The sequence below is a fragment of the Falco biarmicus genome, chromosome 4, assembly GCF_023638135.1.
Source record: "Falco biarmicus isolate bFalBia1 chromosome 4, bFalBia1.pri, whole genome shotgun sequence".
Lineage (NCBI taxonomy): Eukaryota > Metazoa > Chordata > Aves > Falconiformes > Falconidae > Falco > Falco biarmicus.
The window spans coordinates 112,126,438-112,141,617 of NC_079291.1; the positions used below are offsets into that span (position 1 = coordinate 112,126,438).

A 15,180-nucleotide genomic window follows, 5' to 3' on the forward strand; every position below is an offset into this window, starting at 1 on the left:
TGCAACTGACCTGCACAGCATGATATTTTTCTTAGCTTATATTCCTCTGGTTGTAACTAGGCCCTGTGTTTGCAAGAGGGCTCTCTGTATATATATATAAAAAAATAAAATGGAGGCACAAAAAGCTAGGGTTTTCCTCTGTTGTTCATAATTCTTTCATCCTTTGCTCACGTGTCCACCTCAGTTACGTGAATAGCAGCATGACAAAGGTACTTCCTCATGGCATACCTTCCATTTTTGCAATAGGAATACTTCAAATAATTGTCCAACTGTAATGTTTTGAGAAAGCTCGTTGCATCTGAGCTACAAGAAACAGTATCCTCCAAAACATGTCTTAATGGTATTGATGAGGGAGTGGTTGTGTTTTGTGATTATATCAGTAGTGTGGTTCTTCTGATTTTTAAGTGGATTTTATTGGCATCGTTCTTTACTGTATTGGGTGGGTAATTCTAATCTTGAACCAAGTTCTAATTACTGTTCTACATGGTAGTGAAACAGGGGTGTGTAGGTTAGGAAGTCTGTATATGGTTTGATTAACTGTGTAAAAGTCACATTGCATTCTGTTGGTGAGTGATTCTGTAGTGAAACTCAAAGAACACCATGACTTGCTGTAGTTGCTAAGGAAATGTCCACTGATTTGGGTAGCATTTGGTGTTATTTTGAAATGTGTTGATATTTTATTATTCCGTATTTTTGAAAATGTATTGGAGCCTTGCTTAGATGAAAAATCAGGCAGCGCAATCTCAAAAAAACCCCAACCAACCAAACAACAAAAAAAACCCCAAACAAACCAAACCAAAAGAAAATACTTCACTGGGTTTTGAAAACCTGTCTTAAGGGAAAGCCATTTTCTGAGTGGTTTTATGCAGGTGTCGGAGACCTGATAGCTATAGTGTTGTAACATCAATGTAAACAGCCAGTCTGGAGGCACGAGCACAGGACCGTCTTGAATGTTGATTATTGGCATATTCCTGTGAGGCATCCTCGAAGTCTGAACTGATAGCTTTCAGCATTTTGCTGGTTTAGACTCCAGCACAAGGAAGCCTAAATGAATCTCTGTAGTATGTTAATAGAGCATGTTTGGTAACCTCTGCTTTTATGTGCCTCAGGAGGATGTGGTAAGTTAGCTGTTTCTAATGCTGCCCAGAGAGCTTAAGCTCAAGCGGTTCCTCACAGGTGTGTGCTGGTGATGCTAATGAACAAACATACCAGCTGATGGAACCTTGAACAGCTGCAGAGCTGTGTGCAGTGCAGGACTATGTGGATTGCTACCATCATTAACCCATTAATATTGCAGGTATTCCCTGTTGAGTGCTTCTGGAAAATTGTGCTGAAATGGGAGCACCCAAGTTTACTTTCTCACATCTGTCGTATGCTGCCTCATCTTAAACTGCCAAACATCAATATCTTCTGCGGATCTTAGACTCTTACACAACTCTATAAAAGTTTAGAGAAGAATGTGCTGCTGTGTAGATTTCAGACTCTAAGCACGTTATGAATAATACTGTCTTTATTTCTACAGTGGGAGCCAAGAAGAAAGGTTTGCTCCCGGGTGGAACAGGGAATATCCTCCTTCCCTTGATAGTCTTGCTCAAGAAAGACACTCTGGCAACTTCTCTGGCAGAGAATCACTTCCTTTTGATATCCAGGCACTCACAGGCCTCCTCAATCCTCAGTTTGCCAACAGAGAGGAACCTTCTTTCAGCTTTGGAGCTAGAGATGGACCACGTAGTGACTTCAGAGGTGGGGAGGGGCACCATGATTTCAGGGGCAGAGATTTTCCACCATCTGACTTCCAGGGCAGAGATGAGTCTCAGATGGATTTCAGAGGCAGGGAGCCACCCTCTTCTGAGTATAGGGGCAGGGATATGTACTCTGGAGAATTCCGGGAGAGAGAAGGACCACCTATGGACTTCAGAGGTGGGGACGTTCCTTCAGTGGACTACAGGAACAGGGAGACGTTCCGTATGAACTACAGGGATAGGGAAGCACACAATATGGATTACAGGGGCAGAGATGAACCTCCATCAGACTTCAGGGGAAGGGGGTCTTTTGATCTAGACTTCAGAGGTCGAGATGGATCTCATTCAGACTTTAGGGCAAGAGATGTGTCTGAGTTAGACTACAGGGGCAGAGAGCATTCCTATTCAGACTTCAGAAACAGGGATGTACCTGATTTGGACTTCAGGGGTGTGGGCACCTCTGATTTGGACTTCAGAAACAGAAATGCACCATCGTCAGACTTCAGAAATAGGCACAGGTCCCGGTCTGATCAGGATTTTAGGAGCAGAGATGTGGCTCCTCCTATGGATTTTTCAGACAGGGAAATGCCTCCTGTGGATCAAAGCCTTGTAGATTTTAGGCGGAACCAATCTACTGTACCTTTAGCAGAGAGAGAGGGCTCTGGTTTAAGCACCAGCAAGAGAGAGGAGCCTACACTTGGTCTAGATAGAGCTCCCTTTGGTAGCCAAAAAGGAGAATTTCAACATTCAGAAGCACCAGCCAGAGAAGAGGAATCCCTTGGATTGAGTCTCGAAGACGACACTTCGCACAATTTCCAAAATAGCTGTGGACCTCTTCCTACTCTTCAGGACCAAGAGGAGCAACCTCAGACCTTTGCTAACAAGCAGCAACAGCAGCAGCTTTCTGGGGGGGAGCAGCAAAGATCCGATTCTGATCTTGGGTTAAAGGGTGAAGGTGGCCTGGATTTCCTTGGAAGGCAAGATACTGACTACCGAAACATTGAGTATCGCGATGTGGATCACCGGCTGCCAGGGCATCAGATGTTTGATTATGAACATGGCAAGTCCTTTTCAGAAGGAAAACCCAGCAAAGATTCTAGGCCCTATAAGAGCCTTCAGGTAAGTGGTTTTGTCAATTGATGTTTCTGCTAAACACATGTTGGCCAAAGAATGGAAGGAGCTGGGAAGGAGCCTTCTGTTTGTATCCCATCGCTTCAGTTCTATCCTAATTCACCATCCTTCTCTGAGATCATCCTCATGCTCTGGGTTGTTTTAATGGGTACTTTTCTATCTCACAAATACTTCTCTAGAGAAGTTTAGCAGTTGAGAATTGCTAAATACGTAGAACCAGATCTGGTTCATAAAGTCTCCACGTTGAAAATGACCAAACAGAGGGGGAGGGTGTTGCGGGGAAGTAGAATAAACAAGAACTAATTTTGTTGTTTTATCCTGGACATTGCTTATGAGCACTGCCAGAGAGAAGCTACTGGCTTGGGTGGACCTGTGCAGAACAGTACAGTTGTTCTCATGCATACTTGGTTTTTGTTAACTTTGAAATCGGAGGGTAGTGATAACTACTGAGTTAATAACTGCTATTGGATTTGAATCTCCCACTGCTGGAAAGCAGAGAGAGGCCATTTGCCCGTTTTATTTTGCTGGGCCTAGATCCCATTGTACAACTCAATGAGCACATGAAGCTAGCAGTACTAGCCCTCCAAGAGCTCTCTGCATCTGAAACAGTGCTGTGCTTAAAGATTTGAGCCAGTCTGCTTATGGGCCTTTGCATTTGAGTTATACCCTGCTTTATTTTGTTATTGTTCAAGTATCTTGTGAGTTAGCATTTCTCATTTGTAAAAAACATATTGATTGTGTGAACTCAAGGACCAAGATTACCGGACCTGTCCCAAATATGTGAAGCCAAGCAAGCTCATTCGGCTAGGAGGAGTGCCTGAAACTGCCACAAAGGATGATGTAAGTGGGGTGTTTTTCATCCAAAAACGTCTGTCAAGGGTTGCTAAAAGTACTGGTTTTAAGCCTGGTTAATGTAGTTCAGGTGGTCTGTCATTTTCCCAAGGGAAAATCCAGGTTTAGGAGTCACTGTAGTGTTATCTTGTATCTGATTATTCTGGCTTTTGGGGAGCATGGAAGTGATGAATTTTTTCTGGAGTCACATGTGGGGTGTTGGTGGTTAAAAGCCTTGATACCAAGCTCTTTTTAACATGCTTTACTTCCATTGTTGCTTTACATATACCAACTATTGTTATTACTTTGTTGTTATATTTTAGGCTCAGAAGACATGTAGTGATTAAGTGACCTTGTTTGTTCTTAGTTACTTGAAATCGCTTATATGAGATCTTATAAAGATGGAAAAGGTGTCTGCTGCTACTGCTGATTTTAGTAAAAAACCAAAAAATAATCTAGACTACAAGATGAAAGAAGCTCTCTTTCCAAATTTAATTGGAACCACTTTAAATTGGTTTGGGTTTTTTTTGGTGGCAGTTCCAGACATGAGAACCCCTGCATTGCAACAGTTTTTGCTAGGGTTAGCTGTGGTGACCAGAGCTTCTGACACTTAATACTGGAGAACTCATGGCAGAAACTTTGTCCATCAAAGGATGATAAGACTCAGAACAGTCATCCTGGGTCCTTTGATTTTCTTAAAGGCAGTAAGACATCTCTGTCCTTACAAGGATCAAAGGTGAACTGTCTGGCTGAAACAAGTGTAATAAACCTTTGCACAGTTTAATTGTGGTGTAAATGGTACTCGCTTATTTAAACAAACCCCCAAAATACTTCCCAAAACTCAACAAACTGTTCTCTGTTACTGCTGGAACTTAATCAGGAAAATGTGTTAGTTTGTAACAGAGTTAACCTAGAAAGAAACGGAGTCTTGGGGAGAGAGAAATCGATGTTAGCCAGTGCTTTGCTTTTTGAGGTTTGATTTTGGAGACTGAAGTGGATCTTGGTTTTCCTGCAGATTCTCAATGCATTCCGAGGGCCTGATGGGACACCTGTGAAGGACTTGCGACTGAAAGATTACAGTTCAGGTGAGAATGCTTTTTCAGTGCTTCTAGTTTCAAGTTTACAAAGAGGTATTTTTCACACCGATACTCACTTAGGCAGTTTGTCTGAAGTCTTTGATGCCATAATTGCAGGTGTTTTCAAATGAAAATGCCCGCTGAGATTTGTAGTTTGTCCTCTTGTCTTCCAAACTGATGGCTATGCTCACTGCTACTTTAGAGATAAAGTATATATCCTGGTGCCTCTAGAGAGATGTAGGAGCAGCAGGAAAAGCAGCAAGGCTATTCTAATAGCCATCAAGTGTAAAGCCGATACTGACATGGCAAGGCAGGTTAATTCCTCCATAGAATTTTATTTAAAATAATTATTATTAAATCCTTTTGGATTGTTCTACGTCTTGTTTCTGAGATGGTCTTACTGTGGAATATGTCCTGCACAAATAGTGTCCTCAGGAAACCTGATACATCCTAAATTTCTCCTTCATTAACATGAAACCATTACCCTTCTTAGATATGAAGACAGGTTAAAAAACCAGAGAAATTAAGTTTTACAAGCAAATATCCAAATACTGGGTCTGGATGCTCTTCCTCATTCAAAGAATAAAGTTTTGCTGTACTTCTGATCAGTATGTATAGGATTCTGAAGAAAGAAATATTTTACAAGGCTGCTTTGTGAGAAAGTGGTACTGGAACAAAGATGGGCGATGGTAGGAAATGCAGGGTGAGTTCTGGGGATTGGTTTGGATAATACTAGTAGGAAATACCTGGAAACCAGTATTTTTGTGTAATTTTTTTTTGTTTTAAAACCTAGGAAAGCAGAGGTTTCTACCTTCATCAGTGCTTTTTCTTTATTACCAGTATGGGGTTAACACGGGAAGCGGATGGAATTCTTGGTGTCAATACATTATATAAAGGCTTCCTATATGTTTAGTAACTGGGGAGAGAAACTGGGGCAGTGGGGTATTTCTCAACTATATTCTTGTTTCTGGAAGTCAAAGGAGATTTCACAACCTTCTCATGAACCTTTGAACTAAAGAACACCCCTGTGTCACATAATCTGGTCTGGCCCAACAAGCAGGGCTTAAGGGACACAGTCATTCTTTCTTGCTTCCTTTTTCCTAAGCATAGTACAGTGTGGCTGTTGTCACCTGCACAACACTTGACTGCAACCCAGTAATTGCAACATACTTGCTTTTTGCCTGTGCTGATGTGGTTTGTCAGTTGTTTTTCTGAAACACATCACTTTTCAGTAATAAATCAACTTGAACTGGGAATCTCTTTGTAAGTCTCTTCTCATACATTATGAGGACTCACTGCCCTCATTAGGCAAGTGTTGTCTTCTTCCTATTCCCCGTTTCAAAGGCTACTCAGGATGAGACAGTGTCTGAAGTTAGATGCAGAAGCCCTGGTATCTGCTGGTGGTTGCATGTACTATAAGGGTTGCAGTTTTCTGCTGTCTCTCTAAAAGCTCATTCTGTCTCCTCAGCTGCAAAGTTGGTTGTGATTCCTCTCCCCGCCCCGCGCCCCCCCCCCCCCCCCCCCCCCAAGTTTTTCTGGTGATTGTGGGGAGGGAAAGAATAAAGTTATTTAGCTCATGTTTTATGAGCTATTTAAAGCCGTTGTTTAACCCTGTCCAGTCAACATCAGTAATTTAAGTAGTATAGCATTATTCTAGGTTACGTGGATGCTCCAAAGACTTTGTTTTGCATTATGTCCTGAGGCTGCAAATGCAGCTGCTAATTTAAATAGATTTCTGATCCTTCTTATGCAAGATGGAGATGTCTAGGACAAGAAAAGCTTCCTGAATTGAGAAAACTGCTTCTTGAAATTGGGTAACTAGGAGCTCTAGTAAATTTAATCCAGCTTTTCACATTAGGTCATCCTATGGAGAAGTGTGTGAAATTATTATTGTTAACTTCTTAACTTATTGTTAACTAATGTTAACTTCTGAGAAGCTAAACCTGTTTGAAACTAGAGGCCAGTTGTGGGCTAAGCAATACTTTTACGCCGGGGTGTGTACGTACATATTCATAAGAATTAAAAGCAAACTTGCTGGATATACTAATGTGTCTCGGATACACCTGGGCCCACTGGCTATTGCTGTACCAGCTCAGTGAGGTGACAGCAGCCTGGCTCAGAAGAGTGTGTGCTAAGCCTGTCTGAGTGGGTTGTGTATTTTTGAGTGCTGTCCAGAAATCTTAAAAATAACATGAATCATGAGTATGCATGTTGAGTGAATTTGAAAGAAGAATGCCTGCAGCTGTTGGAGAACAATAACAACCATAACAAATAACACGCAATTAACTCAAAGTAAGTGAGGTTGGGATCAGTTTCACAATAAGATAATGCTTATCGTAAAGCTTATCTCAGCAGCTTCAACATGATGATTCCACTGTATGATCTTTCACAAGACACTTTCTGTTTTGGGGGAAAATATATGGTTGATTTTTCTTGGAAAAAGCAGCTCAACTTCCTTATAAAGCCGTTTCTTTTTACATACTGTGATGTGCTAAGGGAAGTGTATTTTCACTGAAGGTTGTGCTGAGGATGGAACACTGTTCTTAATATATCTGGTGTTATTTTTGGTACGCATTCAAGCTGTTTATTCTTTAGATTATTTTGTCTCTGAAGCCCACAGACTGAAATGGTGGCTAGATTTTAAACCAAGGTAGTAAAAGGAGACCTTAAGAAGTGGTGTAGTAATTCTATTTAAAGCAAATAGGCAGATATTTAAAGACAATGATAAAATGTCAGTCAGACTTTATAGTATTACCTTACACAACATTAACTTGTAATTTCCATCAGTTAGATTTTGGAATTGATGCCTGTATGTTCAGACTGAAACTCAAACCCATTTGTGGGGGGAGGAGGGCTTCTTCCAACATCATGTGTAAGCCTTGGCAGAAATAACTGCATTAGATTGTTGGCTTATCTTACAGCTTGCCTTTTCAAGTCTGTTTGGTCATGTCTGTTCAATTAATCATTATAAAGAATAAACCCTGAGGTGATAGTGGAATCTTCTCAAAGACCGTCAGCTGCTGTAGTCTGCAGTATCTCCTGGTGCCTTTTGCTACCTCACGTGGAGGCAGTGCTGCGGATGTACTGCTGCTTCTGTGGGTAGTAGTGGTGATGACTTGTCGGCAGCTCTCTGAGGAGGGGTTGCTGGTAAGGGCTTGTGAGCTCCCCCTGTCCCATCTGAAGGTACTTATCTCTGCTCACTGGTGTGTCAAGGCTTTCCATGTGGCTTTACAGTGTGGGCCTCCCACTGTGGAGCTGTTGGTGCACTGTGTAACAGCACCAGGCTACTTGTGGCATGGGGTCTGTCATTCTCCTGTGCTTATGTTGGTGCTGACTGTCAGGAACTTGAAACCGATACCTTTTGACCTGAGAGGAATCTAACATGAACACACCTTGTCCTGGTTTTTATTTCAATCATATTTTAAACTTACCTCCTGCCTGATTCTCATCAAGCTTTATTTCTTCTTTCCTGACTAATGTCAAACATAAGCAAAGTCTGAGATCTCATCTTGAGTATCTGATGTGCACAGAACTCTTTGGCTGAGCACACACGTATGCCCTGGAGAAGAGAGAACATGGAGCTATCAGTATCTTAAAGGGCTGCTTATGGTGGGTTGTTCACCCTTAAAAGATGCTGCAATGGTGTCCAAGTAGTAAGTGAAAACATGAAGCGTACTCTGAGCCTTCTGTTCAAATTGTTCTTCTGGACATAGTCTGCGGTGGGACAAGCTTGGAACATGTGTTTTCCAACCAGGATTCGTGTTAGGGTTTTTACCAGCAGTTGGGAAAAGCTGTTCAGGGAAAGCAAGCCCGAGAAATCACTGGCAGCCCATGAGGCTTTTCTAGCTTCTTTGCAAGGCCATCTGGGGAACAGAGAGAAATTTTTCCTGAGCTGGGAGAGCCTGGTGGAAAATGGACACACTGGCCGAGGTGGAGAGCAGCATGTGCAAAGAGGAGCTCTGTGAAGTGGACCTGGAGGACCAGGTGAGCTGCATTGCAATCAGAAGGAGCAGTGAGGTCTACCCCAGCCCCTTTATGCACCCTTTAAATTAGTGTAGTGCTTCAGAAATTGGGAGATTTGGGTTTGTTAAGCCTCTTCTGACACTTCTGAATACTCACTTTTGAGCCCTGGGTGGGGATGTGGGAACCCCTGTATTGCTGCACCCCTGAGGAGCAAAGCACCCATGGAAATGGGATGACTGGAGCAGGGAGGAGCTCTCTGAACAGCAGTAATGCTTGGGGCCGGAGGGATGTCCGCATGGATACAGGTGGCTGATGCTAAAGGACAGGCATCCTCCTGTGGTGGAGGTACATGCAGGAAATGTAGTGTAACCTGAAAATGTGACTAACCCAGCAGCTACTAAATGGCAGCTGCCTTCTCCGTTTTGAAAAGCTTTTGTTTTAGCAAGTATCACTGGCACTAAACGTGCTTTATTGCTTTCTTACCCACCTTCTTGCACTATCATTTACATTTCGTTTAATTTCTCCTGACCTGACCTGTATGTGGTGCTTGGAACTGCTCCCCTTATCCCTCCCTTTGTTAAACTTAAACTGCCTTGGCCAAGTCCTAGGAGAAACTGGATTATCTTGCTTGTTTTCACTAAGCTCTGCCACACTAGTGCCCTGTTAAATATTAATAAGCCCTTTAGATAAACCTTTAAAAGGTGGGATTTTTTGTTCCACTCCAAGTGCAGTCTATCTAGTATATCAGAACAGTGAATTGTTGGTTTCAGGAATATTTCAGGAAGACTCTGAAATTTAAAATTGTATTCTTTAGTATTGTATTTTGCTAAAACCTCTAATCTAAGGTCCAGAAGTTTATACTTCATGATGAAAAAATTGGTACAGATTTTTGAGTGGTGCACCTCTCCGTACCAGGGATTAGTTCTCCACTTTCCATGGTGGTGAGATCTCTCCCTTGAACTAGAGCTGCTGCTGGGGTAGCAGGCATGGCTGTACATTTGTCTGCCCACATACAACTGAGTCTTGCCTCCCTCCTTGTAGCTTTACGTGTAGGTGGGGTTTAGGCTAGTAGCGCTCTTGGGGGTCAGAAGCGCTGCTGAAATACGGCACTGGCCCCCAGCTCCTGCATGCCGCGGGTGCCATCGTGCTGCAGCTTCTAGCCCTAGGTAGGGCTGGAGAGCTGAGCTGCTGCCCTGCGTGGGGAGGGATGTTTCTGGAGGTGTGCAGCAGAATGGTGCTAAACTGAGACCTTTTGTTTCCTTTCAGGACTGATGCAGTGCCTTTGGGAAAGCCCCTCTGAAGGGTGGATTTGTGGCCAGCCGGTGGCTTCCTCACAAAGAGGGCTTGGCACCAGCCCTATGGAGTTCAATTAGGAGTAGATCACACAAGGACTTACATTCTTTGGTTTCATACAAAGAATGCTGTGGGTTAATCTGAGATAGAGGTCTCTAATACACTCTGTGGCGCAGAGGTACATCTTGCCTGTTGTGCTAATTATACAGAAGACAATTTAACTCACCATCAAGGCTGGTGCTGATGCACTACAGGAAGAATAATCTTCTTTTGCTGTGCTCAGTGAAGGTTGTGTGGCCCGCTCTACCGTGTCAGCCGCGAATATAGACATGCAGATCTCGGGGACTTGCTGAGAGCTGGTGATCATCCACGAGCTCACAAGGTGCTGTAGCACCCGTGGAGTTTCCTCTTGAGGCATGACCAGATCAGCTGCTCATCGGCAGACTTCTTCAGTCTGCAGGGGCTAACCTTTCAGAAGCAGGGGAAATATCTTTAGCACTGATCTGCGTGAAGCAATTGATTCTTGTTTGTAGCCAGAATAGCCTGGCAAGGACTAAAAAAAGCACTCAGTTGGAATTAGTCCATGGTCATCAATACCAGTCCTTGCCAGTTTTCCCAGCTGTGTGGACTTTTGGCTAGTCTTGCTTCATTTCAGGGCAGTAGCGCATTGTCTCTTGGAAGCAAAAGGCATTCTTGCCCATCTTTCCTTCTCTGTGATGTGGTGGCTTAGGAAATGGGAAGTACAAATCTGTTCTAAGTCAGCATTTGTGATAATGATTGTCCTTGGTTCAGGGTTCTAGGGCCCGTTCAACAGAAAGGGCAGCCAACATGTTCATCCATAAAACATGCTCACAGTCTTTTTGACATGCCAAAGCCTTCTCTCTCTAACCATTTTTACAAATGCGTTCACGCTTTTTGCATCTCCAGCACAAAACTTCAAGGCTTTTCAGAGTGTGCTGACATTATTGCGTTGATTACTTTTCCGAGTCATTTGTGCTGAATGACAGATCCTGGAGACCAGGTTTGCAGTAGCAGCACTTTAAAACCAAATTCCTGTCTGCAACATGTTCCCACATATTCAGCTTCCAGTCCTCTCATGGACTTTTGTGATGGCCCCAGCCTTCCTTGGATTCCAGGTTTCTGTAGAAATATAACGTAATACTTTGTCTTTAATAAAGCTACAGCGTGTATGACCTTAGCGTTGTGGGTTTTTCCCTCCTCTCCTCTGTGCTGGTGTACAAACTACCCTCCTGCTGGTCCGAGAAGGGCTGACAGCCATCTGGGGCTCAGGCTGTTGTAGTTCCTCTGGTTTGTGGGGCTGCCTGTGTCCACCTTTGAGGGCATCTCACACAGGTCCTTTCTGTGTCTTGTCCTCCTGAATGGAGGCAGGAGGATAGACTGTAGTGCTCTACCTTTCAGGGTATAACGGTGTTTCATGTTCTGTGGTTTCTGTTGCTGTTCTTTTGTGCAGCGCTGTCATGAATGTGTAAGAGTGCACTTCTTCTATACAGAGGGACCATATGAAGTGACAGGCCTTTTCCCAGCGTTTAGGTGTGGCTTGTAAATGCTCAGCCTTCAAAAGGAATTGGGGATATGGCTTGTTGCAGATTGTCCTGTTTAGTATTCAACAGCAAGCTTTTCCTGGTACAGCTCTTCAGCTTTACTAAACTCTGAAGACCAATTTATCTGTGCAGAAAATCTGAGAAATTTATGGATGCTCAGAATCCACCAGCTGGTATCGAGAGAGTGCTGGGTTTTGGCTTCTGGGCTTGTGTTAGCATAGATAGATTGCCTCCGTTCCCTGCCGTGCTGCGGGGGTGCCCTCCTAAGTTTTCAGACTGTGCGGACGCTTTGTTTTCTTTGCTTGCCATGGAAGGCACTATGCTGCTGCCCATCCTCACTGCAATGGCAGGACTTGTCATTGTAAGTAATGTAAGTAAGTGCAGGTACAGTCATTACAGTGCACATCCAGGAGTTTCTGGCTTCTTGGAAGCATTGAGTGCATTGTGCCTGCTAATAATAGTACACTGTAACAGCGTAGAGATGCAGAGGAAGCCCTGTGTTTTCCAGTATTTTCTTGTGATGAGGTATTTGTTCTTTAGTATGGATGGCCTACATCTGCACCTTTCCTTGGAGGAAACAGAAAAACTTGTGGATGGGGTAATGGGCATATTGCCAAAATCTCCCACAGATGAGGCAGGTCTTCCTATTAACCAAGGATTAGCAGGTTCTCTGAGAACAATGTGCAAAATCCTGTGTCCACTGCCCAAGCTGTGCAGAGGTCAGCATGTGAGACTGCAGATTCCCTCAAGGGATGTTGAAGTCCTTCATATTTGCTCCGTACTTTATGCTGTAGTTGTCTTTGAAGCAGTAGAACTTTAATGTAGAGTATTTCCTCAGCTGCACTCTGCCCTGCCCTGCTGTCTCTGGAGAGAGCAAGCAGCAAGAATATCCTTGCTTCAGCAGGCTGACCATGGCTCCGCTTTAATGTGTGCTCTCCAAGTCCTAGGAGTGCCCAAAACTGCAAATGCTTTTCTGTCTCATCCTACAGGAAAAAACACAAGTGAAATAGTGTTGGAATGGTTGAGAAGCTCCTGTTTGCCAAGACTCCATCACTATCATCCTCTGCCCTCAGGCTCCTTGGCCCCACCTGGCAGATGCAGGGATCTTCATAGCTGGCCCAGCTGTCCAGTTTAGCACAGTGTCTTTTGGCAGCCTGTTACATGGAGTTACTTTAATAGGAAGCCATCGTCTTACCTTCCAGGCCAGAGGAGGGAGAGAATATCTTCGTATTGCACCACAGCAGACAAGCATTTTGTAGTAGTCGTTTTTGTGGCAGGTGACGGTTCACCATGGACTTAAGGTTACCTGATACTTTAAGCTTGTAGGGGTGGGTGGTGATGTGACTTACTGCATGCTCGTTCCTAGAATCAGGAAGCTGGGTCACCTCTCAAATTGGATCTGTTTGTCATGTGGCCATCACGCCTCCTTTCCAAAAGTGTCTTTGGTTTGGCATAGACGGGGCTGCTGTCATTACGTGATCTTTTAATTTGGCCTCCTAAAACTTCAGAGATATTTTTTAGATTTCTTCACACTGCTTCCAGCTCCTATCAGAACAACATTATGGTTTTCCTTTATTTAGATCTTTGATATAACAAACTATCATGAAGTAACACATTACTGTGTGTCAGTTGTTCAGTAGAAACTGTGTGTGTATAGAAACAACTTATTTTAAGTTCCAAGTCTTTGATCTTTTTATCTGAAGCCAGAGAACAGTACTTTTAAGTCAGGCTTTCAAGATTTTTAGCCAAACCGTGGCACGCTAACAGGGACCTGCTATTTGTTGTCAAAATTCACTTCACTAAAACATGTCTGTTTCAGAGGCAAAATAGCCCTTATTCAAATGCTTGCAAGCAGCTTCCTGGAGTTCTAAATGTGTCCTTACTCCTAAGTATTAAGTGATCATGCTCATTTTCAGTGCAGAACTGAGCGTGCTTTGGGAACATCCATAAAGGATTGCGTATACACAGAAGCACTTAAGGGAAAACAAGAGTCCTCTGGATTTTGTGTGCAGGCTCTCATGTTCTCCTTTCACCCGTCATATACAGCCTATGGTATTGTAGACTTGTGCAGCAGAGAGGAAGTAGTTAAATAAGGTACCAAAGTCCTTTTACACAGCTGACCTAAAACACGGGGAGATGAGGATGTGTGTGTTTTATGGCTATGCTAGGGCCAAAATCTGGATGCGTTCAAGTGCTGGAGGGCTGTTCCTGTTGTAAGGTTCGTTTGGACAGTGTAACTGTGCTGCAGAGTGCTCAGAGGTTGTGGGGGGGGAAATGCTGGTTTCTTTCCTTTTTGACAGTCTGTGTTGATCACATATACTTCTGCCAAAACATAAAGCACTTCTTACTCCATTCTACTTCTTTTATGGATCTTGAAACTGTAGTATTGTACTAATCAGTAAGTGAAGGATCAAATTAAGAAGATACCAAGATTTATATCTTCATATGAAACCTGCATATGAATTTAGGCCATCTTGGGTCAAAAACCCCATGCTGCAGTCTTCAGCAGTGATTTTGGCGTGGTCACTTCGTTTTTTCTGTTATGACCTGAATACTAGTGGGTGTCAGGGAACTCTCGTTCACAGGGGAGGACAGCTTACCTTGGTGCACCTATTGAACCGATTCCTGCTATTAGGTGCCTGGCCCTGTGCCTCTGTCAAAATCTCCTGAGCTGCTTCCGGTAACAGCAGCTGAATTGCTGCATTCTGACAAGCAAACTGTGTGAAGGCTTTGGAAATAAAAATATACAAGCTCAGCTGCTACACAAACCACTGAACCAGCCCTATGGAGGAGGCAGGGAAGAGGCATATAACAGTTGGTGGCAGGAGCTGCTGTAGCTGCTCCCCCTTAAGAACCAGCCTCAAGTCGCTTGGGTTTGTTTCAAGTGCCATGCTTTGGGTAATGTGATTATTGCAGATTATGAAAAAAATCAGCAAACATTGCGTTTTGAAGGTGCTCTGTAGCAGTGCTGTTGTTCCAGAGGCCTCCATTTCAGCAGCCCCTCCATCATGGTCTAAAATGGAAGGATGCTCTCATGGAGCTGGGGGCAGGGGCACAGAGCAGGTGTACCATACCGTCCAAGGCTGATGTTAATCTGCAGTTCTCGCATGCTAAGCCTGCTTGTCAGGTCTGTGCAAAGGGCTGGGGGAAAGTGTCAAGCCCCTGTAGATTTTTATCAGCAGTTTGGAGTGGAGCAGTGGCTCCAGGCTGCTCTCTTCTTGCATCACTACTTTGCTGCTGTCTGTGCAAGGACAGCTCATAGTCCCAGAACGCTGCGTCCCTCTGCCGCCTGACCACAAGAGCTGAACATCTGCCCTGAAGCTGCTTTTTGGTGGGATATGGGGCCACGGTTACTGCTTTTGGTTCTCATTGTACATTACTGCAGCTATGCTTATTAGAGGGGGTTCAGTTTGGTGAGGGAGGGCAGAAGTAAGGAAGTGCAGAAGGAGAAGTGTGCTGGTCTTCCCCTTGATGTCTCCATGTAATGCTCGGGATGATTCTCTAGTGTACATTCCTCCAGTCATCTCGGCTTTTGTATCTATGTATAACATTCAGCATTGCACTCAGTTGTGTCATGCTGGA

The 15,180-nt window shown here is 43.8% G+C and overlaps 1 protein-coding gene across 2 annotated transcripts in view; it reads left to right on the forward strand.

Annotated features, from left to right (window-relative positions):
- RBM6 (RNA binding motif protein 6) overlaps positions 1-15,180 on the forward strand; it is a 58,831-nt gene that overhangs the window by 5,573 nt on the left and 38,078 nt on the right. For both annotated transcript variants that reach the window (XM_056334940.1, XM_056334941.1), the window contains exons 3-5: positions 1,523-2,861; positions 3,624-3,713; positions 4,720-4,789. In XM_056334940.1, coding sequence (XP_056190915.1) covers positions 1,523-2,861; positions 3,624-3,713; positions 4,720-4,789 — 1,499 coding nt within the window. The remainder of the gene's footprint in view (positions 1-1,522; positions 2,862-3,623; positions 3,714-4,719; positions 4,790-15,180) is intronic.